Genomic DNA, 25,757 nt, shown 5'->3' on the forward strand with positions numbered 1-25,757 from the left:
CAATATCTATATAACACAGGATTGAGCGAAAGAATATATATATATATATATATATATATAATAATAATTTAAATTAAATGTATTAAAAGGACCCTGAGGGACTAAGTCTGGAAGCAGGAGGAGCTGAACACGCAGTGCCAGCTGACAGCTGAGTCCTGATGGAGAAAATTAGGTAAGCATAATAGTATATATATATATATATATATATATATATATATATATATATATATATATATATATATATATATATATATATATATATATATATATATATATATATATATGAACTGTAGGTGGCGGCATGTGCATATGACACCAGCCCGCCAGTAAAACAAAAGAAGAAGTGATGAGAACTGTTACAAAACCAGCTGCTCGTGAGACTGAGAAGTGCACGCTTCGCTGCATCGCAGCGACAGTAAAATCTTTAAAAAGAGTCACTTGCCTCATGAGTTCAAGGCATCACGTCATTATATGTTTCATATTAGGTAACAGTGTGTTTAACAATCTTTTTTTCGTAGTGCATCGTTGTTAAGCAGCCTTGTTGTTGTTGGTGTCGTCTCTGTAACGTTACCCTACTTCGTGTAATTTATTTCTCGGTATTTATACGTCAGATACAGCAGAAGAGTGCTGATCCTACGTTCCATCAGAGACCTGACCATCAACATGTCTGCAAACAAGCACAATCTGAAGCGCCAGAGGAAGTCGACGATCAGTGCTGGTAGCAAACAGCCGAAGCTCACCGGAGAAAAAGGCAAAGAGAGCGGCTGGCTGTTGAAGGAAGTGGCTGAACTCCGCAGAGCAGCGCAGGGATGCGAGTTCAACAAAAAGCGCCTCCGTTATTTGTCAGACACCCAGAAGGTCAAACAGGGCTCACAAGGAGTACTCTACTGGATGTCCCGTGATCAAAGAATTCAAGGTAAAGTAGACTTTTCACGATTACGTCACTTAACTTCTGCCTCTCTGCAACTCCGTGTACAGTAAGCTTATTTATTTATTTATTTTTAAATTGTAAATGTATATTGTATAAGTGTATATACAGTTGAAGTCAGAATTATTAGCCCACCTTTGATTTTTTTTTTTTTTTTATTATTTTTTTTTTTTATATTTATCCAAAAACAGAGCAAAGAAAATTTCACAGTATGTCTGATAATATTTTTTTCTTCTGGAGAAAGTCTTATCTGTTTAATTTCATTTAGAATAAAAGCAGTTTTAAATTTTTTTAAACACCATTTTAGGACAAAATTATTAGCCCCTTTAAGCTATATATTTTGTTTCGATAGTCTACAGATCTCATATCACATATATCATATCTCATAAAGCTTCATATTAGGGCTGGGCAATTTGGCCATAATTGAACATTTTAACTCAATTATGAGATTAATGGACGATTATTTTATTTATTTAGCTATTTTTATATTTTGTATATATTTTTTTGCCCTCATAGTTTACTGACAAGTTTTGTACAGTAAATATTACATGATTTTAAAATAATTTAATGATTATTTATTGAAGATCAGCATTGAACAACTAAAATTTAAAAGCATTGCCTAAAACCAACAGAGAAAAAAAAAAGGCTTAAAAGAGTGGGGTCATGTGACTCCACATGTGGTAAGGAAAGTAATTGAAAAAATCGCCCTGGAAAATTTTGATCAGTTATAGGTTCTGAGTGTTGATTTCGATGTCTTAAAAATTATTATTTTTTTTTTATTAATCGCCCAGCCCTACTTTATGTTTTTCTTAGCTTTTCTTTATGGTACAATGTTCACAATTTGGCTTAGCTTTAGCACATTTCTTTACATGAATATGTTGTTTTCCAAGTAATATTATTAGCTGTGTAAGAAAGTAAGTTGTACTTTGAGTCAGTTCTATCTTGTACAAAAACAAATATGATATCATGCAATCCAATTTGTAGTAGTGTTTCAAATGTTTTGAATTAAAGTTAGAAATATTAGTGTAAAATATTCTTGACTATACACGTTGAAAAAAAAACTGAGTAACAGATTATTTAACAACAGATTTTTTTCACACTGATGTCACTTCACTTCCGCCTTTCAAATACGCAGTGTATTTTTAGTTTCGGTTTACCTTTTGAATGAACAAGATGCTTCTCTGGACAATTTAATTAAATTCAGTTTAATTCCTCAATAATGGATTTATTTTTACTTTGATGCTGCTATGAATATGAATTTATATGATCTGTTATATGTATACGTTCCAGCATGAGTAAAATTGTTTATTAAATCTCATATTAGTTGATAAGTATTTCATCTATATATGCAATCAGTTTCATCATTTATTACTTACTGGCCCTTTAATGTTTTGTTCAGTTTCTACATTTGAATGAATTAATACCTCAAGACAGTGTCCTACCACAACCTACTGGGTGGATTGAATTTGCTATTCGTACTTCCTTTTAATTAATAATGTTACAAATAATTTCTTAATCTAATAATACTGAATTAAAATGCAGTGTTCTTGGTGTTTGTTGTTTTTTTGCAGTTTGTAAATTTTTACAATCATATTAGTAAGAGTCACATACAACATTGTTATTACATTTCATTTATTCAATAAAATGTTTATATAGAAAAAAATGGCAGATAGCGGAGCAATAGAATGTGAATCATATAAATGTGTTTGTGAATCAGCTGTCCACTGAAAACAACCACAGTTAAACACCCCAGTTTTATTTATTACCTATTCTTCAGGACACAAAAATAAAAATAAATTTGGCATAAAATTTAAAATTTTTATTTGATAAATGCTGATAAGTACATACCAACTTCATCTGTAATAAAGACAGCAACACAAAGCAATACACTCCGTTTAAAGTCCCATTTTTGTCTGTTCAAATGGAAATCAGGCTGATCTGTAAGTTGTCTCACCTTGATTGCAGACCACAGAAAACAGCTGTAGTCATCATCTAACTGTATCTGCAGTAAATATACAACCGCCTGGGTAATTTCTCTATGGGAAGTTCTATGTAGGCGAAAGTAGCTATACACTGCGTGGGCTGAAACCAGACACCATGTGACATCATGTGAAAAGTTGGCAAGTTTGTGGTCTACACCACAAAAATTGCAAGAGTTTTCTCTATCCACTTCAAACTGTTCAAATAATTCTTTTACAGGGTAAAATCTGTGTAAAATTTTAAAAGATATCTCTCTTAACTGTGTATTTCTTGAATCGGTAGGAAGATGTGTACACATTAAATAAAAACCTTGTGGCTTTTTCATATAAAGTTGTTTGTTTGATTCCCGAAAAGCTTAAAAAAGCTTTCGCACACGTAAAGTAAGATGCATGAACACAAAACACAATATTTGTATTCACGAGCATGTTTATGTTTGTGCAGATCTTGAATTAACAGACTCTGGTTGAAAGCCATTTGTTTGTGGATATAAAAATGCATATGCAACATTGATGAAGCACGTGGATGACAGAGCGTGCATTCGCAAATAATATTGAGACGATAATCATCCCATATATATGCACCAGAGAATGCAACTCACTCCTGTTACTCTTACTCAATTTTTTGCATATAATTAGCAAGTAAATGCTAAATAGCCACATGGCACACATGCTAAAAGCATGAGGATACAGAGCAAGTTTTGGTGAATTATCAAACGTATGTATTTTAAAAAATGAATAAAAATCATCTAAAGATAATTTAAGGAACAGGACAGTATGTTGAGATTGACCATCTCTCACACAGTTAAAATGTAAAATATATATATTTTTAAAAAATGAGAAGGCTTACCTTTGGTTAGGCATGGGCTGGTATAAATTTCTGAAGGTATGATAACCTTGGATAAACATATCACGGTTTTACAGTATTGTTATTACTGCTCTAAAATAAGTTATTTTTTAATGTCTTTGTGAGAGAACTTTTTTTTTCTCCTTCCATTTTCATTTTAGGATATATTTTTATTATTTTGTGCCAGGCTAAATAGTTAAAATAAATCATTGACTTCTGCTATCTTCATTAGTTTCAAAAACACAGATTTCATTACAACACAAAAAACACTTTAAACAAACAACCTTTACATATACCTTAGGAACGGTATAACAAAATTTTTGCAGTTTTAATACCTTGACTTTTCCAAACAGTGGTAAACTTTGAAACCGATTATTGTCCCATGCATACTTTTGGTCTCGCCATTGCCTTTAAAAAATCTGGATGATGCAACTTCCTGTTGAAAATATGCCTTATGGAATGTTCCAAATTAATCTGAGGGGGAAATGTGTTAGGGTAACAGTAATGAGTGAAAACCTGTGGACACGACTAAAATTGGTATTTTATCAAAAATGTAATGACTTTTTTTTTTTTTCATTTAAAAATAGGAGATCATTGATTGGATATAAAACTACATGTAAATGCAAAAAAATAAAAAATAATAATAATAAATTAAATAAATTCTAGCAAATTATGGAAACGGGGAATGAGCATATGCAACAACTGCTTTTTCATTTATTTTTTAGTGTTATACATAAATGATTTTATTTATATATTCTAAATGTAGCAGTTTGTTAAATTTGAAGACACATTGATTAAAAATAAAATGTATTTTAGAGTTTCTTTTCATGCATTTTTATACATTCAATATTCTGGGGACATAAATGTTACCCATTCGGTGGAATGTCCCAGGTGGCAGTTACCATACTTTTTTATGTTTAATGTTTCCAAATTTATTCTTTATGACCAAATTTTATCTATGTGACCTCAAAATATATTTGGGAGCATTTGTGTGAGTGTGAGCAATTGTTGCCATACGACCAGTTTTCATTGCAAAATGTTCACTGCATGCGCATATTTAGAAGACCTAGCTGTGTCTCATTTTAGAGGCTTGAAGGGCACTGCATCATCGCGGCACGACAAAGGCCGCCTTCATTCATTCCGCGCTGATAACAGCAGGACGATTAAAAAAAAAGGACTCTGGATTAAATGTATGAATTATGTTTATTTTACTTGGATATCTAAATGCATGGTAAACAAAAAAAATGAGTATGACATGTCTTACTAAAAAGTGATTTTTATAGACCGTTTACATTTTTATGTGTACATATATGAATCTAAAGAATTTTATTTCCAGCTTCTATAAACCTTGCTTTGCCTTCACATGGTTTAAAATAAGTTTTAAAACCACTCTGAAAAAAAGGCATTGCAATTTTTTTTACAGCTTATCAACAGCAGCTGTTATGGTTGCTAGTAGACGAGATCTGTCCTCTGTAGGCTAAGACATTAAAAAAGTTGTTCATTATTAGGTACCGTTGTATTCAACACTGTGACAACTTGTTCAGTCTACCAGATGCAGCTGACCAATGTAAATAAAGCAATAAAATGTAACCCACTAGAGTCATTTACTGTATATGAAATTAATAAACCTCTGAATCTATGTTTATAACTAAATAAAACATACAAAATAATAGGGAAATCAATTATCTTGAAAAGGGTCTCTTTTTAACAATCGAATGTTTACTTTCACTGTAATTTATGAAATGGTTTAATTTTTATTATTATTATTATTATTATTATTATTATTATTATAAAATTCTTGTATGCAATTGTAGTTGGAACTTGTTCAATTTGATTTTTTTAAATGACAGCTAGCAAGGTTGTTGAGGGAAAGTTTTTATTTGTCTTTTTTTATTTTTTATTTTTTTATATCCTATAATTATGATATGCTTATGCTAGTTGTATAGGTTAATAACCTTAAACTTTTTTTTTTTTTGTGTGTGAAAAAATCAGGGATTTTTTTTTTTTTTTAAAGGCCATATCGGCCAGCCCTGCTGAAAAGAAAGATAATGAAACCATATATACATATCTCAAGCTCTTAAAAAGCAGCAGTACTGTGGGTGAATGAGCATTGCTTTTTGAGAACCGATCACAGTTGTGTTTCCAGGCATGGTTGCTTCGAGCACTGAATTGTGAACTTCTCATGCGCGCATTATATCAGCTGTTTACTAAAGCCCTCATCAGTGAGTGAGGATCACTTGTGACTCACAGTGTGCATGATCATCCTCTCATTCGGTATTCACCTGCTTTTTTTTGTTCGCGCAAGTCAGTCGTGCTGATTCTCGAGGGCCATTTGGCCATTCTTATTTTGAACCCTGCTTTTAGAAAACCACAATTAAAAATTTTTAACCAATCAAAAGGGGTAGTGAGATTTGCTGTCTAACCCACCACAGCTAAAATCTACCTGCATTTGGCGAGTTGGCGGGTGTTAATGTCAAGCCCTAATTACCTCCATTTTGACATTTTTTTCCTTCCATCTCATGGAAACCAGCAATCTGAAAATTACACCTCTAGTATGTCTCAATCTCATCCAACTTTTCCCAGAGTTGTTTATTTTCTGGGTGGCACGGTGGCTCAGTGGTTAGCACTGTCGCCTCACAGCAGAAGGTCACTGGTTTGAGTCCCGGCTGGGCCAGTTGGCATTTCTGTCTGGAGTTTGACATGCACGATAGGTGAATTGAATGAACTAAATTGGCCGTAGTGTATGAGTGCATGTGTGTATGGGTGTTTCTAAGTACTGGGTTGCGGCTGGAAGGGCACCCGCTGCATATAACATGCTGAATTAGTTGGTGGTTCATTCCGCTGTAGTAAATAACTGAATAAATGTTTATTTTATATTTTTCGGATGTAACATGATCCTTTATCTCACTTGATTTCGCGATGGCTAGGTCAGCTTTGTTAGCAATCGTGTCCATTTCAGATCCAAGTTCAGTAATGCGGATTGAGTTGTTGAAAAAATGGATTGTTCAATTGCCATCAATTTCTGCAAAAATGATCTCAATTGCTTCCAAGAGAACTGCATTTAATGGTTCAGCTTTGTGACATTGCATCTTGTCGGAGTATCGGATAGTATTCATGATGAATCAAAATTATCATTTTCTATTGTTGTTTTGGTATAATTGTCTCTTTACTGCTGAAGCATCTTCCATAGCAAAATGTAAAATAACTTCTCCTTGTCACTATATCAAGTGGGTAAGGTTATCAGGCGAGTTCAGTCTAGCAATTAATCTTCACAAAGCCACATGTTGCACAAACAAAAATCTCTCAAAAAAGTATGGTTCTAAAATCAAATCGACCAGTTTGGTCAAGAATTGTAGATAATATTTAAGAACTACTAAAACCACATTGGCAAGGCCCGTGCACACAGAGAAGCTTTTTGCTTGCGTTTTCCATTGACGGTTAACGCCTCGTGACTAAATAAAGGGCGCCAATGTGATTGTGCACACCAATCCGCAAAATGGCAGGCGTAAAAGCGTCATTTTTTTTAAGAAACGTCTCATGCTCAGTTTTTTTTTGTTTTTCTCTGCCAATCAGATTGGCACTTTTGTTCACGTGCACAGAGCTGCTGAAATTACAGTAAACAGCCCTTGGAGGCACTCAAGCTCAACTATTAATGCGAGCGCACATTGAAGAAGATGTGCCCATAGGCGATATGAAAGTGGAACTGCTTATTGCACTGGTGAACAATAATAATTTCTTCATCGCTAGAGCTGCTACTTGAACCATCCATGGTTGTTTGAATCACCAGTAACTTTAACAACAAGTGTGTCAACTTTCTGTCTTCTTCTGTGTTAGATGCTTAGTTGTGTAGCGCCATCTAACATCAAGGAGTGATTTTGCGTACTCTTCTACTCGACGCCACTGAAAATTCCTTGGGTTTGAATCCGGAAAAACATCTTGAAAAAACCATGACAATAAACGCAAACAAAAAGCTTCCCGGTGTGTACGAACCTTTACACCGGCGGCATCTTGGTCTGCCTCCCCCTCTAGCCTGCTAGTTTATGTAATCAATTATTATTTATAATTATCTATGCAATTAACTGATCTATTCTCACACTCTGTTCTTTTTTCCCGTTTGAATAAAACAAACATCCTGGCGCCAACTACTAGGTGGTTTTAATTGGATATCTCTACTACCTTTTAATGAATAAATCACAAATAATTTCATAATTGAACACGGAGTTAAAATACAGTCTTCTTACTGCAAATATAGGGTAAATACAGTCCACCTTCTAACAACACTTCTGGGTCCATCTAGTAAGTTGATTAGTAAGTCACATACAATAGTTATTATACTTATTTTAATTTAAATGTTAAGTAGACAAACATCATATTTGAATAAATGTTATACCTTTGTACAGTATACAAATAAAAATGCCATATCTTTAAAGAGCCCATATTATACATGAAATAGGGTCATATTTTGGTTGTAAGGGTCTCCAACAACAGTCTAATATGCATGCAAGGTCAAAAAACACTTTCATGGTCTTATAATCTGCATTTATTTTTACCTAATTATCCCAGCGACTCCCATATGAATCGTTCAGCGATTCATTTGTTCCCAAACCCGTCCTCAGCGCGAAGCTAATCTGCGCTGATTGGACCGATGACAGCCTGCTGCGATTGGTCGACGACACTGACAGGCTTCAGCGCGAGACAGAGTGAAATGCCCAGCAGATAATCAACAATATAAAAGTAGTCACAGTGCATACACGCTTCATAGTGGATTTTGGCTGCCAGTGGTTGAATGTAAATACAGACGATGGACTAGAAAATACAGACGACTAACTATTTTATCAAGCAAAAAGTCCAAGAACTGGCGAGGAGATCTCCTAGTCCATCACATGCTACCTGCTCTTTTCTCTCACACACACACACACACACACACACACACACACACACACACACACACACACACACACACACACAGGGCCGGCGCGTCCATAGAGGCGTTGGCGACACCTCCCTCACCACCCGCGTCCACAGTTATATCCGCGAATAATAACCCCCCCCCCCCCCACCCACCCCCTTCTTCAATTTCAACCGTGACCTGGTCCTCACTTTACTAACGGGTCCCTTTCGTTTTCACTATCGTGTTGAGGGCAGCGCACACACATTACATTCCTCCCCAGAGAACACAACACATACGTCTAGAGCGCCAGTTCAGCTTGCTGGGTGCAATTTAGACACCTCAGCTCAAACCTGAGCTGAAATATTTTGAAACTTGACCGTTGCATGCGTGTAAAAACAGCTGACGATCCGTAAACAAAGCGGCACGCGTCGCGTTTTCAACGTGGCTTTACACGTGATATGAGAAAATAAAGAGTTAACCTGATACAGTACACGCGGTTACAAGTAACAAAACACAACTAAATACATAATTTGCAAACTAGAGTAAACGAGGCAATAATTTTAATCAAACGTACTTACACTTGTGAAATGGGGGAAGAAACTGATTCATGATGCACTGATCCAGGTTCTGACAGTCTTTACTGATCCTTCCTTTAACAAACCGATGAAGTCTTCTTTGTAAGCATGTAGTTTCCAGAAGCACTCGATCTGCTCAAGGCTGGGCTATATTGCTGAGGTTTCATCTTTAATTAGACTGTCAATATCCTTCTGCACGGCGTGACTTGATTCGACCGGTGTCTGTGTGTGTTGCTTTTTTTCTGTTAGTGGGCGGGGCCGCAGGTTTCAAATCTCCCAGGTTTGCGTGCGCAACTAATTGTTTCATGGCTGCGTCATCACGAAACACCTAATGACTCGTTATCAAGACGACTCGTTTGAAGCAGTATGAGTCGACTCTTTTATAGATGAATCAACAGTTTTAAACACTGTACACTTACAGATTTAAGCCTTAGCTGGACATTTCACTTCACTTAGAGCTGTGTGACACACTATATGGAAGAGCATTTTCAAAAACCCATAATATGGGCTCTTTAACCATATCTGTAGTAGTCATGGGACGATAACCGTTTTCAAGGTATGCCGCGGTTTGGAAAAGTCAAGGTTTTAAAACCGTCAAATTTTCTGTAATACCGTTTCTAAGGTATGTGTAAGATATTATTATTATTATTATTATTAATTTTTTTAAAAGTTGTTTTAGGACAACAGTATCTCCAGCAGAAAATATATATCCAAAGATGCCGTTTTAAATAGTTAAGAAATCTGTGTTTTTAGAAACTAATGAAAACTGCAGAAGTCAATGATTCATTTTCATTATTTAGCCTGACATGTTTACTGCTCCAAAATATTTTAAATCTTTTAAAACATTAAAATATGTTGTTTTTTAAGGGAAAAAACTTTTTTTTTTACCCAGACGTTTAAAAAGAATATATTTTAGAGCAGTAATCACAATTCCGTGATATTTTTATCCAAGGTTATCATACCGTGAGAATCTTATACCGGCCCATGTCTAATCTGTAGTAAATATACAGGTGACAGGGTGAATTCTTTATGCGTAATGCTGTATAAATGTATAACACTGTGTTGAGTCAAACTGGATGCTGTATGACGTCATGTGAAAAGGGTGCAATAGTATATACATAAAATTGACTAATTGTCAAGCTCGTCTGCCATTTGTACCGGCCATGAGTCTTCTAAATATTATGCTTTGCTTATTAGCCACACAGATCAAAATATCAGTTCTGTGGTTAATAAACTGTTTTAAAAAAGCATTTTAAGCTAGCTTTCTACTAGACTTCTAAGACACTGTTTAGAACAATTATGACTATGATGCTACATTTTTGGAGAGAGGTGCATAATTATCTTGAAAACATATCGCAGAACCAGGTGTGACCTTTTCCTGTCTATACATGCTTGACTCCTGCTATTTAAGCCTTATTAACAAAAGCTGAATCACAATAGACACAAAACTTTATCGTGTTAGGCATACAGGTGATTGTGAAAAACTAAAAATCTTTGAGAAGGTATTAACTTATTTTTTAAAATGTGTTGTCTCCAGACATATGAAAGTTACTGTACTGTCATGTTTGTGTTGTAGACAACTGGGCATTGATTTATAGTCAGCAACTGGCTTTGGCTGAGAAGCTTCCTCTCCACATCTGCTTCTGTTTGGTGCCTGAATTTTTGGATGCTGCTTACAGACAATACGCCTTCATGCTAAAAGGGCTACAAGAAGTGGTGAAGGTACAAGAATATTACATCAGACTTAACTTGAAGACAATATTTCCAGGGCTTGGCATTAACAAATATGTGTATAGTGAAAATGCAGATTGCCTAGTAACTTTTGGAAAACTACTAGCCACAATGTCAAGCCCTGACTATTTAATCTGTCATGGAGTATATAGTTGAGTGTGTGCTGTGCACACAAATATGCTTTTGCTAATTATTTGATTAATTTTGTTAAAGGGGACATTTTATGTGGAATATTTCAACAAAATGTAACCAAATGCATCTTGCTACAGGAATGCAAAAGCCTGGATATTGAGTTCCATTTGCTCTCAGGTGAGCCTGGACAGAATCTGCCAGCTTTTGTTAAAAGCTGGAACTTTGGAGCTGTTGTCACAGATTTCAACCCTCTCAGAATCTCCCTTCAATGGATTGACACTGTTAAGAAACATCTTCATTCTGACATCCCTTTCATTCAGGTGTGTTTATTACCTCACTAATGTGAAACCATGGACTGTGGAAAAATAAAATACGGTACTGCATCCAACTTTTTAAGCTGTTTGAAACCATGTACTTTTTTTACTTCTCTTAATTAAGGTTGATGCACATAACGTGGTGCCATGCTGGGAGGCATCCAAGAAGCTGGAATATGGAGCCAGGACAATACGGGGCAAAATCACAAAACATCTCCAAGAATTCCTCACTGACATGCCACTTGTAGACACTCACCCATACTCCGCTTCTCGTGCAGCAAAGGTTTGTTGAACATAGTTTGAGAGTAGTTTAACATGGGTAGGGCCAGACAAAATCTGCTGACAGTTTTTTGCTATTTCTGAATTTTCAGAATTTTGTAAAAAATCTGCGGATTTATGTGGAATGATATTAGGAGTATCATAACTAAAAACTTTATATATGAAATAAAAAAATGATAATTTTTTACTTTTTATGTAATGTTTACAATGCAAATCCAATTAGATCCACTTATTTGGTAAACAAAGCAAGTCTCATAATATATCTACTAAAAGACAGAAAATATTAATTTACAAATTGTACTGTAAATAAATCATATTAACATTTGAATATTATCATTATTATATCACAATAATATTAGTAAAATTAATTTAAAAAACAGAATAAATATAAATGTACACAAGTAAATAGACTCAATGATGGGCTAAAATCTGCGGATTTCTGCGTGCGCAGATTCCGTTTAGGTCTACCCAATCCGCCGATTTTTAGCCCATCATTGAATCTCTTAATTTATTTCTGTAAATGTGTGTAAATTTATATTTATTCAGTTTTTATATAATTATTTCAGTAATATTATTGACTAATATAAAAATGTTCATATGATTTATTTACAATACAATTTGTAAAGTAATACTTTTTGTCTTTTAGTACAAAGATATATTAAATGAGAGACCTGCTTTGTTCACCAAATAAGTGGATCTAATTGGATTTGCAATGTAAACATTAAATAAAAGTTAAAAAGGTATTAGTTTTTTTTTTATATATATATTTTATACTATATTTTTATATATATAGTTTTTAGTAATGATACTCCTAAAATAATTCTTTATGAATCTGCAGATTTTTACAAAATTCTCTGCAGAAATGGCAAAAAATGTCAGCAGATTCTGTCTGGCTCTACCCATGAGTCATGGAATATACTGGAAATTTAAAAGACATGGTTCACCAAAAAATGAAAATTCTGTCATGTACTCGCCCTTTACTTGATTGAAATCTTTGAATATTTTTTCTTCTGTTGAATCAATTTTTAATGGCTTATAAAATAATTGTTAAAAAATGTTGTATAAATACTGGTTTAAAGTAGGTAATTATAATTGTCTTGATAATTACCTACTTTAGTAGTAAAATAAGAGACTATAATAATACATAAAACTATTTTTTGGTATATAGTCATTAAATGACTAGAAAACTGCTTTTTCTGTCTTTTGCTTTTACGGCGCATATATGCCTGTTGTAGTCTGTAAAGCCCTTTTTTGTTGCTTTCTCTAATGTATCATGCCAGTAAAAAATTACTTGGCTTGTTAATGCATATTCCTGTTTTCTTCATCTTAAAATCTGTATCTTTAAGATAGTAGATTGGGAGGAGGTTCTGTCATCACTCCAGGTGGACCACAATGTTTGTGAGGTGGACTGGGCTCAGCCTGGCACCACTGGCGGCATGTCTATGCTAGAGTCCTTCATTGACCGACGACTGCATATATTTGCCACCCACAGGAACAATCCCAACTCTGACGCCGTTAGCCACCTCTCCCCATGGATCCATGCTGGTCAGTTTGCACTTTTTTTTTTTAAAGAAAATCTGGTACAAAACAGCACTGGATTCCCTTAGCTTTCACTGTATTGACAATTTATTTTCTAAATATCATCTTTTGTGTGCCACTGAAAAGTCCTGCATGTTTAAAAGGAAAAAGTTGAATTTAAAATAAAAAAAAAGGTTGTATGGGTTCAGTACAGGATAGTCATAATGACTGGTTTAAATAATGGATGTAAAAAAACAAGTGAAAGTAATGGGCTATGAGTTTAATGCAATCCTTGCTTGTTGGTTCACAAGCTGAGGTTGAATTTTGGTGTGGTTGCATGTATGACTCCTGGTTACTGGATTTTCTTACTAACAGGTCTCGGTGGGTTAGGGCTAACAATTTTGTATCAGACCCTATAAATACATCTATGGGGTCACCACAGGGTTGTGTTCTTTCTCCTCTTCTTTACATCCTATACACAGATTGTGTCGTAGTTCCTTTGAAATCGTTACATTCTTATTGTAGGTTTGTTGGTGGGTGAGGAGTGAAAACATGGCCCTGTTGTTAAGTATTTTACAAATTGGTGTCGAGAGACTGGTCTACGTCTGAACGCAGAGAAAACAAAGGAGATGTGCAATAGCCAAGTTTCCACTGTCACGCCTTAAGCGACTGCCACGGCCAGTCGCGTTTCCAGTGTCACTTCTAGGGCCTGATCATGCCAAAGTGGGCCTTCCTCAGGGCCAGTGGCTGGCCTTTTTCGGCCCGCCGAATACCTTGGGCCAAAGAGGGCCAGCTGCGGCTTCGGAGCGGAGTGGAAGAAGAGGCAAAGTTTGCCCGAGTCTGGTAAAGATAGCATGCCGCCATTACACTAGTTTTCCGATCGTCCAGGAGTATATGCACCAAAATAAATAAGGGAAAGAAAAATGTATAGCTGGTCAGTTTAAGATAGGCTATTCCATAAAACACCTTATAGGCTAGGGGTCTTTTTGCTCATGATTGTCCTTCTGTTTCCCTTTTAAATGCAAGGCTGTTGCATAAAATAATAAATTAGTTTTAATTTATAAGTGAAATTTCTTTGCTGCATCCTACTTGATGTTTCAATAACGCACAATAATCTTTACACCATTTTAAAGACACAGCAGCCAGTAACAGCTGTCAAGAGATTTTGTCAAGTTTCAAAGGTGTGTTTGTGCATGAAACATGTGGGTTTAGATGCTATATTGAAATCATTTAAACAATTACAAATATCAGATATAATAAAATCACATTAAATAAATAAACCAACATAAAACAAACAAAAGCTATAACAATGTAAGTGTATATACAATACAAATAAATTAAACCGTTTCAAGCCAAACTTTCATTTCACAAAGGCCTAACTGAAAAAAAAAAGATTTTTGATATTTTCTAAAAACAATAAACTATGGACAAGTTTTGAAATATTATTAATAAAGTATTTGGATACGATGATATTAATCAAATCATGTAAACAGAGAATTTTTGGGGTGAGTGAAACCAGAAACTACCTTCTTTTCTGTCATCCAGTCCTGCGCAGTGCTGCGAATTAGGAAAAACTGCATTATGTCCTGAAATACTTCCTGAAATACCTGAAACGGTTTCCTTTACTTTACTGAATAATTTGCAACATTTAGAAATTATTCTCTTAAATAAAGGTGGAATTACTTAAGTGTCATATAGCCTATGGAAATATTAATATGTTTGAGGTCTCTCCGGAGCATTTGGGCTGAATGTTTGGTGGTGTCTATCAAAACGAGAATGTTATAAAATACATTTTATACCTGGAGTTATTACCGGAGAAATTCTGTGGTTTTATATTATGGATGGTGCGCTGGGTCATCCCTCTGTTAGTGGCAAGACCACTCGATGCACGATGCCAACAGTCGGTCTGCGTATAAACAAATATAATGAATTAAAATACATAGGCCTGTGCGTATAGACATATAATGTAGTGTTGTTTGTTTCGGTTGTCTTCATCATTTCATGATGATGCGATGGTGTGCTTTATCTGCCTGCCTGATTCCCGCTGAACTGGGCAGGTTGTGTGACGTTTGATTCAGGGGACGTTCTGGGGGTGGGTTTGCTTGACTTGCTGTGAGCTACTAGCCCGACAGTAGAAACGTGACATGATTTTGGCCTCACTGCTCATGCTCCCGGACTATTGGAACGGCACGGCCTGATAAAAGCCCTGGCTCGCACTGGCCCGACAGTGGAAATGCGGCTATTGATCTGTGACAGAGGTCCTATGGTTGATACCCCCCAGATTAAATTAGTCTAAAGTTATACGTACCTATAGTAGGTACTATTATTGATAATTAAAATTTTAATGAAAATACTGAAATACTATGTAGGACAGGCCAACAAAGACTTTATTTTCTGGGAAAATTTGCTAAGTTTAATATTCATAAGACTCTGATAGTGGCTTTTATAAGACCTATGTAGAATCCATTAAAAAATGTTTTTGGATTTGTTGGTTTGCTTCTTTAAAAGTAAAACAGAGGACTCAGTGTTTAAGATTTTTAAATACCTGCAGCAAAGTATTAGGGGTAAAAGTGCCAGGGTTATCCAATTTGTATGAAATCCAGTTGTTAAAGAAAGCTTATCAGATGAAATCTGATATATCCCATCCTCTTTTTGATTAATTTCAAATCCTTCCCTCAGGATCTCGGTACAGGGTCTCAACAAGGACAAACAGATTTAAATTTGTGAATGTTCCTAATGCGAATTTTTTTTTTTTTTTTTTTTTTTTTTTTTTTTTTTTTTTGCTGAATTTTAATGGAAAGAGGTAGACTAAAAAGTTTACAGTAACGGTAACATGAAACAATTATTTTTAGATTAATATTTATTTTACATTTTCATATGCGTTTGAGAGATTTATAATAATTCCAGTGTTTTCTGTTGAAGGTCAGTTGTCTGCTCAGCGCGTTGTAATGCAGGTCAAGCGGAAAAAGAATGCCAGCGAGTCTGTTGCATCTTTTATTGAGGAAATTGTTGTGCGAAGGGAGCTCGCTGATAACTTCTGCTTCTACAACCAAAACTATGACAATATTTCTGGTGAGTGCTGTGTCCAGTTGCTTAAATCACACAAATAACAAGATAAATTTACAAATGCAGTTATTTGCAAGCTTATTCCTGGCCTTTACTTATTTATCCACTGCACAGGTGCATACGATTGGGCAAAGAAGACTTTGCAGGAGCATTCTAAGGACCGTAGACAGTATCTGTACTCAAAAAAAGAGTTGGAGAGCGCCGAGACTCATGACCAGTTGTGGAATGCTGCACAGGTAGCTAAACAACAGTATTACTTTTTACAATCCCAATTCCAAAAAAGTTGGCAGACTTTACAAATTGTGAATAAAAAAAGGAATGCAATAATTTACAAATCTCATAAACACACATTTTATTTACAGTAGAATATAGATAACATATCAAATGTTGAAAGTGAGAAATAAAAAAGTTTCTCGACAGCTACACATTCCAAAAAGTTAGGCACAGGTAACAATAACAGGCTATAAAAGTCAAATGTACATATTAGGAACAGCTGGAGGACAAATTTTCCACTTATTAGGTTAATTGGCAACATAATTGGGTATAAAAAAAGACTCTCAGAGTGGCAGTGTCTCTTAGAGGTCAAGATGGGCAGAGGATCACCAATTTCCCCAATGCTGCGCCAAAAAATAGTGGAGCAATATCAAAAAGGAGTTTCTCAGTGAAAAATTGCAAAGAGTTTGAAGTTGTCATAATCATCAACACTGCATAATATCATCCAAAGATTCAGAGAATCTGTAATAATCTCTGTGCGTAAGGGTCAAGGCCGGAAAAAAGAGGTGTGAACCTACACTGGTCTCACGGTTCGGTTACGATTATCATGCCATCGATCCGGTTCAATTCAATATCACAGTGCATTGACGATGCTTTCCATAAACAGTTTTATATTTTCTTCACAGCTCAGCAATTCTTGTATTAAAATGTATACATATATTTATATACTCTTTGTAATACAGTTTTGTCCTTTAATACAAACCTTTAAAAACTCAAGTACATGCACAAAACAACATGAGCATTTATAGCAAATAAACAAATATAAATATCCCGCTCACTTTCTGAGCCTTGTCTAGCGAGTTCTTTCTCACGCCCCTATGATTAGTCACACGCCCAACAGAAAGGGCTGCGATTGGCTCTAACGCTCTGGTGCTGTTCACCGATGAGTGACACTGTTAAAACGGTAGCAGGGATCAAAGCTGATCCATGATAGACATGGTGGAGAAAACTCACTCTGCAGACACGCGCTCGTGTCTGACTTCAGAAGTATCGCTTTAATAGCCGAGAGGAGAGGAAAAGTCATGCCAGCAGGTCAAATGGGAGTTTACTTTCACTTTCTCAATCGCAGTGAAATAGGGGCTTCTGCTGTAAGTGTCCGTGAAAGACTGTTCAGCAAAAACTCACACGCAGTGAAATTGTGCAGTTTCTACATTTTTTAAGTAGTTGGAGTGTTTTAATTACTTGCGCTACCGCAATATAGCGTATATGAGATAAATGAGGTCAGTACACAATAACCGGTTATGATTATTAATGAACAGACATCGAATTGTCCACATCTGCATCGCGGTGCACAGAGGAAACAAGTCATTTTGACACCCCTACCAGAAAACCATACTGGATACCCATGATCTTTGGGCCCTTAGATGGTACTGCATAACAAACAGGAATGCTACTATAATGGAAATCACAATATAGGCTTAGGACTACTTCCTGAAAACATTGTTGGTGAACGCAATCCACTGTGCCATTCGTCATTGCTGGCTAAAAGTCTATAGGTCAAAAAAGAAGCCATATTTAAATAATCCAGAAATGCAGGCATTTTCTCTGGGCCAAGGCTCATTTAAAATGGACTGTGGAAAACTGTTCTGTGGTCAGACGAATCAAAATTTGAAGTTCTTTTTGGAAAACTGGGATGCCATGTCATGTGGACTAAAGAGGGCAGGGGCAACCCAAGTTGTTATCAGCGCTCCGTTCAGAAGCCTGCATCTCTGAGGGTATGGAGTTGCATGAGTGCGTGTGGCCTAGGCAGCCATCAATGCTGAAAGGTATATCCAAGTTCTAGAACAAGATATGCTCCCATCCAGACGTCGTCTCTTTCAGGGAAGACCTTGCATTTTCCAACATGACAATGCCAGACCACATACTGCATAACTTACAACATCACAGATGCGTAGAAGAAGGATCTAGGTACTAAAATGGCCAGCCTGCAGTCCAAATCTTTCACCTATAGAAAACATTCGGTGCATCATACAGAAGATGCGGCAAAGAAGGCCTAAGAACTTTGAGCAGATAGAAACCTGTATTAGACAAGAATGGAAGAACATTCCTATTCCTAAACTTGAACAACTTGTCTCCGCAGTCCCCAGTCATTTGCAGACTTGTAAAAAGAAGAGGAGATGCCTCACAGTGGTAAACATGGTCTTGTCCCAACTTTTTTGAAATGTGTTAAAAATATATAATCAACTTATTTTTCCCTTAAAATAATACATTTTCACAGTTTAAACATTTGACATTTCATCCATGTTCTATACTGAAAAAATATTGAAATTTGGAACTCCCACAACATTGCATTTTAGATTTATTCACAATTTGTACAGTGTCCCAAATTTTTGCCAATCGGGTTTGTACATGTATATTAGATAGTTTCACTTAAACCTCAGGGGTTGTGCCCAGGCACATTTCCCGGGTTCATTTGACAAGTGTGAGTGCTTTGAATCGGGCGCATTTTGCATATGCGCATAAAAAAATGCGCATAAATTTTGAAAATGCGCATAAAAAAAACTGAGTAGGATAAACTTTTTAATTCGCGCATAAACTACGATGGAAACCCTTTTACCACACAAATTTCAGTATGCGCATTAAAAAAAGGTCATGTGATTTTGTTATAAGAGATCATCTGATGACGAAAATAAATGGACAAACCAGCAGGCTGAGCACACTGTAAACCATCTGAACTGTTGTTTTGGTCATTCTAAAACACCTTACCGTTTAAGTATTAGTGTTATTATATTATTAATGACCTCCAGAAACAAGAGCGTCTGTGCTCCGTGTCCTACACCTTCAAACACCACTGTGCGTTCACTGCGTCATTTATTTGATGAAAAAAGGATTGACACAGCTTCTGCTACCACAGTAAATTCAGTTTTTACTGTTGATATTTGGTGCCAGTTAATCAGGAAGTGACTTTTTTTTTTCGCTTTGACTCGTTGGATGGAAACGCTGCTTTATCCGCACGTCTTTAATGTGATAATCCAGTTTTGCGCATAAAGTTCATTCACATTTTTGGATGGAAACATAGCTATTGATGACGTAAGCGTGCTCTGGTTCAGAAGGCAAACGGCAGTGTGAGTGTAGGACGTCGGGGGTGAGGCGAGGGGGGACAATTGCACTTTGGCACAGTTCAAGGCAACTGTACCTAGTGTAAGCATGCCCTTAATCCATCCAAGTGCATAAAAATGGAATACTGATAGGATGCTGGGCAAGGAGAGCATAAATTGGAAAGGCAACCAATAGACCCATGGTAACTGCTGGAGCTGCAGACATTCATGTCACACGTCTGCCCTTTATGGAAGTGCAGCAAGAAAGTTGTTGAAACTCATAATTAGTCTTGATTGCAGGTTGTAAAAAAGTCAAGTTGGGGACCTCAAACATTTGGAAGGTGTTCTGGTCAGATGATTTGATATTGTAATGTAAAAGTTTGGGTTGAATGGAAAAAGAACCGTCAGAAAACTAACATTGCAAGTGAAAACATTCTCACTACATTTTTTTTTTTTTTATGTGTTTTTTTCTTTTAAAGAAAATTAAGGTGTAGGTTATACATTGCATTGTTAAAGTTCTGAAAGAAAAAAACCCTGCAAGCTCTAAAAGACATCAAGCTTCAGCCAGGTAAGAAAAAGTAATGAAAAAGTAATGCAACATATTACTTTGTATAAAAAGTAAATAAGTTTTAGGGAGTACCTCGATATTGTAATACATTACTTTCAAAAGTAACACGTGTATGAATGTAATTAAAAAAAAAAAGGTTTTTCACATTTTAAAGGACAAACCCCAAACCCACCCCACGCCAGCAAATATTACTAAATAAACATTTGTAAAATATAAACAATGTATGTAAATGTACACCCACAACTGTATAGATACCTAATCATGTACCTCTTTGAATACTTTATACATGCACATATTTACAAGATTCCAATCAAACATATGTATATGTAAATTGCATATACTGCATAAATGCATATGTATTGGTTGGTCTCCAAATATTCGAAAAAGGACATCCAAATCTTCAAGAATTTATTTGGTTTACCTGCAATCTCATATCTATTTTTTTCCATGTGTAAAACATTACAGAACTCTGTAAGCCATGTTTCAAATTTAGGTGTAAACTTTGTCCCGTCGTCAACAATATTATTATTATTTCTCTATGGTCATCCCATATATGGATATGATACAAACTACAGTTTTCAAAAAAAGGAGCCCAGCCTAATATTGCAATAAGAGGGTCAGGAGGAAAATCAGTCCTAAGCGTTTTAGACTAGAAAGAGACAACCCCAGTCCAAAATGTAGACATTTTTGAGCAGAACCAAAATTTGCGAGCCAATGTACCTTCATTTGTCTTGTATTTGATACATAGAGATGATACAGAAGGAGAGAATGCAATTTAGTGCAAGAATAGTGTAGTGTATGGACTACCTTGTATTGTTCCTACTCTCCTACTCTCACCTATGGTCATGAGCTTTGGGTCATTACCGAAAGGACAAGGTCTCGGATACAAGCGGCCGAAATGAGTTTCCTTTGCAGGGTGGCATGGCGCACCCTTATGGATAGGGGGAGGAGCTCTTTCACCCGGGAGCAGCTCGGAGTAGAGCTGCTGCTCCTCTTCCACATCGAGAGAAGTCGGCTGAGGTGGCTCGTGCATCTGATTCGGATGCCTCCTGGATGCCTACCTAGGGAGGTGTTCCAGGTATGTTCCACCGTGAGGAGGCCTCGGGGAAGACCCAGGACACGCTGGAGGGACTATGTGTCTCGGCTGGCTTGAGAACGCAGTATCGCCCCGGAGGAGCTGGAGGAAGTGTCTGGGGAGAGGGAAGTCTGTGGTTCTCTCCTAAGACTGCTGCGCGACCCAGCCCTGGAAAAGTGGCAGAAAATGAATAAATGAACATATTTAGAGAAATATTATTTTTAACATGGTTTCGTATTTGTGAATACCTAAAAAATGAGAGGAAGGTAACCCAAACTTTTCTCCAAGCTGATTGAATGAAGCAAAAATGTTGTCTAAATGAAAACCCCTATAGTGACCTCCTTTAGTAGACTTTGCTGTTCTGGGTACTACCAGAAGCCTTAAGTTTTGAGATCTTAAGGAGCGTTGGATTGTAGTGAGAAGTTTGGTTAGATAAACAGTAGCTAGATTATTTAAAACTTTATAGGTAAGAAGCGTTATTTTATAAATCAATACAAAACTTAACAGGCAGCCAATGTAAGGAGGATAAATTTAGGATGATTATGGTCATATTTTCTAGACCTGGTAGGAACTCCGGCAGCTGCATTTTGGACTAACTTTATTAAAAGAGGATGCTGGGTAATCAGTGAACAGAGCATTATAGTAATCCAGCCTAGAAGTCATAAAAGCATGAACTAGCTTTTCTGCATCTGAGATGGATAGCATGCTTTGTAATTTAGTGATATTTCTCAGATGAAAGAATGTGGTTTTTGTGACATGGGAGAAATGATTTTCAAAACACCCATATCTTTTACAGTAGAGCTAATACTAACTTTGTATAAAATTGCAGGTGGAGTTGTGAGATCTGCTGTGTAGAGGATTTAGTCCCAATATGTATTACTTCTGTTTTGTCTAAATTTAAGAGAAGAAAAATGTTGGTCATTCAGTCTTTAACATCCTTATTGCACTCAGTTAGCTCGGACAGTTCAATCGTCTCATCAGGTTTTGTTGAAATATATAATTGAGTATCATCTGCATAGCAGTGAAAGCTGATCCCATGTATTCCAATAATGTTTCCCAGGTGTAGCATGTATATTGGAAACAGCAGAGGGCCTAAAACTTTACAAGATGCACCCCATACTTTACTGGTCTGACTTGTGAAAGCTGTCAGTTTATATTTACAAACTGGTAATTGTCAGTTAAGTATGACTTTAGATCCCAAAGTTATGCATTTGGGTTTTGTGTGTATGCTAGTTCAAAGAGATCTGTTTTCAGAATTATCAGAATTTTGCAATGTCGCCGTAACAGTGCAAATTATGTTCATGTTTTTAATGATATTGCCTAGTGGTAGCATAAATAATGTATCAAGCAAGAGACCAAGGACTGAGCCTTGCTGTACCCCACAGTGTACTATTGATTGATATAATACCTTTTCATTAACTGATACAAATAGATAATGTTCCAGTAAGATTTGAACCAAGCAAATGCAGTTCCAGTAATAGCAACACAAGCCTATAGGAGAATGTTATAATCAATAGTATAATATTTAAAATTTAAACCTGCATGCATACTACATTGTACTGTGTACTGTCTGTGTTTGTTTACAGCACCGCATATAAGTGTGGCATATGTGTTGCATCAATTTAATCATTTTTTCTTATTTCCATCTTGAATTAACAGAATAAGGCTATATGTTATAATTTCCTGAGTTGAGATATTGGAGGGAAACGACTCTAATACATGGGCTGCTGAGAAGAGTGCTGTTGGGTGAAGAGTGCTGTGGATAGGAATGCACTGAATATTTATCTGCAGAAAATAATTTTCAGCCAAAACGAACAATAAAGATGGCCATAGTCACTGTGTGGTGCAATTCATTCAAATAAATGGGTTTTAAAAAGCTGCATTGCTTTAAGCACAGAAAAACTCATTCATTACAAAGGCTTGTGGCATGCAAGAGTGGTTTGGTACTGCTGCAACCAAAGCCCAAGAGCAGTATAGTCAGTGTAATTAAATCAATTTAAAGTTACTTTGTAATACTTTTCTATTATTTTATTAAATATTAAAAAGCATTTTTTTTTCCAAGTGCATTCAGAATTTTTGGATTCTGACATTTTCATTTCAGTGCATCGCTAAGCTGTGGATTTGTATTTGTTAAATATTACAAAACAAATTGTGTATGATCTCTCTCAGATGCTACTTGTTCAAGTTTGTCAACTGTTTTTTTTGTGCATTTGTTTCAACCATAATGAAATACCTTCATTTCTTGTGATTTTAGTTTTTTTTTAATTTGCAGACTGTTTACATTCACAAACAAACTTTTCACACTACATGAAAAGCCTAAAATATACTTTTTAAAGTAACTGAGTAAAAATAAATGTTCTGATCTGTTGTAGCGTCAGCTGCTGTTAGAAGGAAAGATGCATGGCTTTCTGCGCATGTACTGGGCAAAGAAGATTCTGGAGTGGACTGCATCTCCTGAAGAAGCCTTGTCTATCGCTATATATCTGAATGACCGCTTGTCTCTAGATGGCTGTGATCCCAACGGATATGTGGGTAAGGATGTTTTGATTGCTCTAAAAGATTAAATATGTTCTTGTAATTGATGTAAAATATTTATAATAAAGTAATTTTACTGGTTTAAATTACTGTTTTAGGTCACAAGTAATCCACGTTACAAGTAATATTTAAGACATTTTTTGTAAAAATCATGTAATTGCTGTACTTTTTACATTTTTCAAAAAAGAGATATAAAAAAAGGTCAAATATGAAGTGCCCATACTGTTTTTAACCTTCATATAATTGATTTAAAAATATTTCTTGAGTGACAAATTAGCATTTTGTAATGATTATATAACACTGAAGCCTGCAGTTAGGATTCAGAAAATTTTGTTTTGACATCATAGAATAGAAATGTATAATGCATTATAAATTAATATGGAAATATTCAATTATGATATTTCCCAATATTACTGTGTTTATGTATTTTGATCACATAAATGCAGTATTAATGATCATTAAGATATTTGATTTGTTTTTTATTAAACAACCATAAAATGTTTAAACATTTAGACCTCACATTTTCAAAATATGTCTTATGTATTTTTTTATTCATTTATTTATCTTTTTTTTTAAATAAGTAATTGTTTAATTTTCATTACAGGCTGCATGTGGTCCATCTGTGGAATTCATGACCAGGGCTGGGCAGAGCGGCCCATCTTTGGCAAAATACGTTACATGAATTATGCTGGTTGCAAAAGGAAGTTTGATGTGGAGCAGTTTGAAAGGAAGTACGCTGCTATAAAAGAAATCCCTATTTCGAATAATAAGATATCTATATAGTTCATTGTGTCATTTTTAAAAGCTTCTGATGCATGCAAAGTTCAGATTTCAATGTTTGTACTTCATTTAGAGAATCTGGGATTTAGAGGCATTTTTCTGTCATTTTTTATGGAGGTGAAGTTTATTAATGCTGTTCTGTAGTGATTGCTTTGAGGGTTAGTATGTTTTATATGTACAATTAAATATTTTTTCAATGATTGTTTGGACATTGTACTAAAGTTTTCTTTCTGAATTTTATGTGTAATTGGGGAAAATTCTTTCTACAAAGATAAAATTTTTTTATTTGCATTATCCTTTCTTTTAGATATGTTTCTTTAGATCTAAAGTGTAAATCATTGGTGACCCCAGTCCCACTTGAGGGCCTTAGCAAACTTCTTATAGTGCTGCAAAATATTTTTATGAATTAAATTAGGTTCCTAGGGGAGAAACAGAATAAGAATGGAGTATGTGTGTGCATGCATGCACCCTCACTGCAAATGTTAAAAGCAAAAGACCGATTTCAACTATAGGTAAAAACCATAATTGACAAGGCCCACTTCAAAGAAAACAGCACAAATACATCAAAATACCCTAACTCCCTTACTAACATAATTTCACTAATTGACGAAAGTGAAGGAAAAAACCTAGAGAGCAACCAGGCTCAGATGGGCACGACCATTTCTCCTCTGGCCAAACTTCTTTTGCAGACTCCCTTACTAACATAACTTCACCAATTGACAGAAGTGAAAAAAACCAGGCTCAGTTGGGCATGACCATTTCTCCTCTGGCCAAACTTCTTGTGCTGAGCTGAAGTCTAGGCGCCGGAGGCTGGAGAACACTGGACGTCCAACAAGAAGAACTTGTGATCAGGCTGTCCCATGGGATCAATGCGTAGACTTGTCTGTCACTGTGGTCTTTCAGGAATCAGTTTCATGCTCTCCTCTCCTCCATGACCACCACAGCATCAGCTCAGGTTAGGGCCTGGTTCGGGATTATGAATACCTTGGCATCATTTATTCACAGGTCTTGGATCGCATCAATGGCACTACATAATCTCTAGGGGCCTCGGGATGAGGATCCCCTGGTGGAAATAGAGAATAATGAAAAACATTAGTGTAGATGCTGTGAGTGTGTTTAAGCGAGATGCAAAAATGAAGTGTTATAAATGAAAATAGTAGTTATACAAACAGACATAGAAACAAACATGTAAAGCTTATGAGTATTTCTAATCAAATGTCTGGTGCATTAA

General features: G+C 35.7%; 1 protein-coding gene across 1 annotated transcript; it reads left to right on the plus strand.

The window, feature by feature from the left end:
• The first annotated feature begins 349 nt into the window (after window positions 1-349).
• On the plus strand, window positions 350-24,727 carry cpdp (CPD photolyase). The gene is made up of 10 exons (XM_056473393.1): window positions 350-485; window positions 612-916; window positions 10,794-10,939; window positions 11,218-11,400; window positions 11,519-11,677; window positions 13,020-13,218; window positions 16,114-16,263; window positions 16,372-16,493; window positions 23,584-23,743; window positions 24,351-24,727. Exons 1-10 carry the CDS (start codon window positions 472-474, stop codon window positions 24,527-24,529), a joined length of 1,617 nt encoding a protein of 538 aa, XP_056329368.1. The 5' UTR covers window positions 350-471; the 3' UTR covers window positions 24,530-24,727.
• The last annotated feature ends 1,030 nt before the right edge of the window (window positions 24,728-25,757 follow it).

The sequence above is a fragment of the Danio aesculapii genome, chromosome 2 (genome assembly GCF_903798145.1).
Source record: "Danio aesculapii chromosome 2, fDanAes4.1, whole genome shotgun sequence".
In the NCBI taxonomy this organism is placed as follows: domain Eukaryota; kingdom Metazoa; phylum Chordata; class Actinopteri; order Cypriniformes; family Danionidae; genus Danio; species Danio aesculapii.

Bases quoted from the DNA above. Each gene is read 5' to 3' on its own strand.
- cpdp (XM_056473393.1), top strand. The intron at 16,494-23,583 runs GTAGCTAAACAA...GATCTGTTGTAG, and splicing joins AGTTGTGGAATGCTGCACAG to CGTCAGCTGCTGTTAGAAGG. The intron at 23,744-24,350 runs GTAAGGATGTTT...TTTTCATTACAG, and splicing joins TGATCCCAACGGATATGTGG to GCTGCATGTGGTCCATCTGT.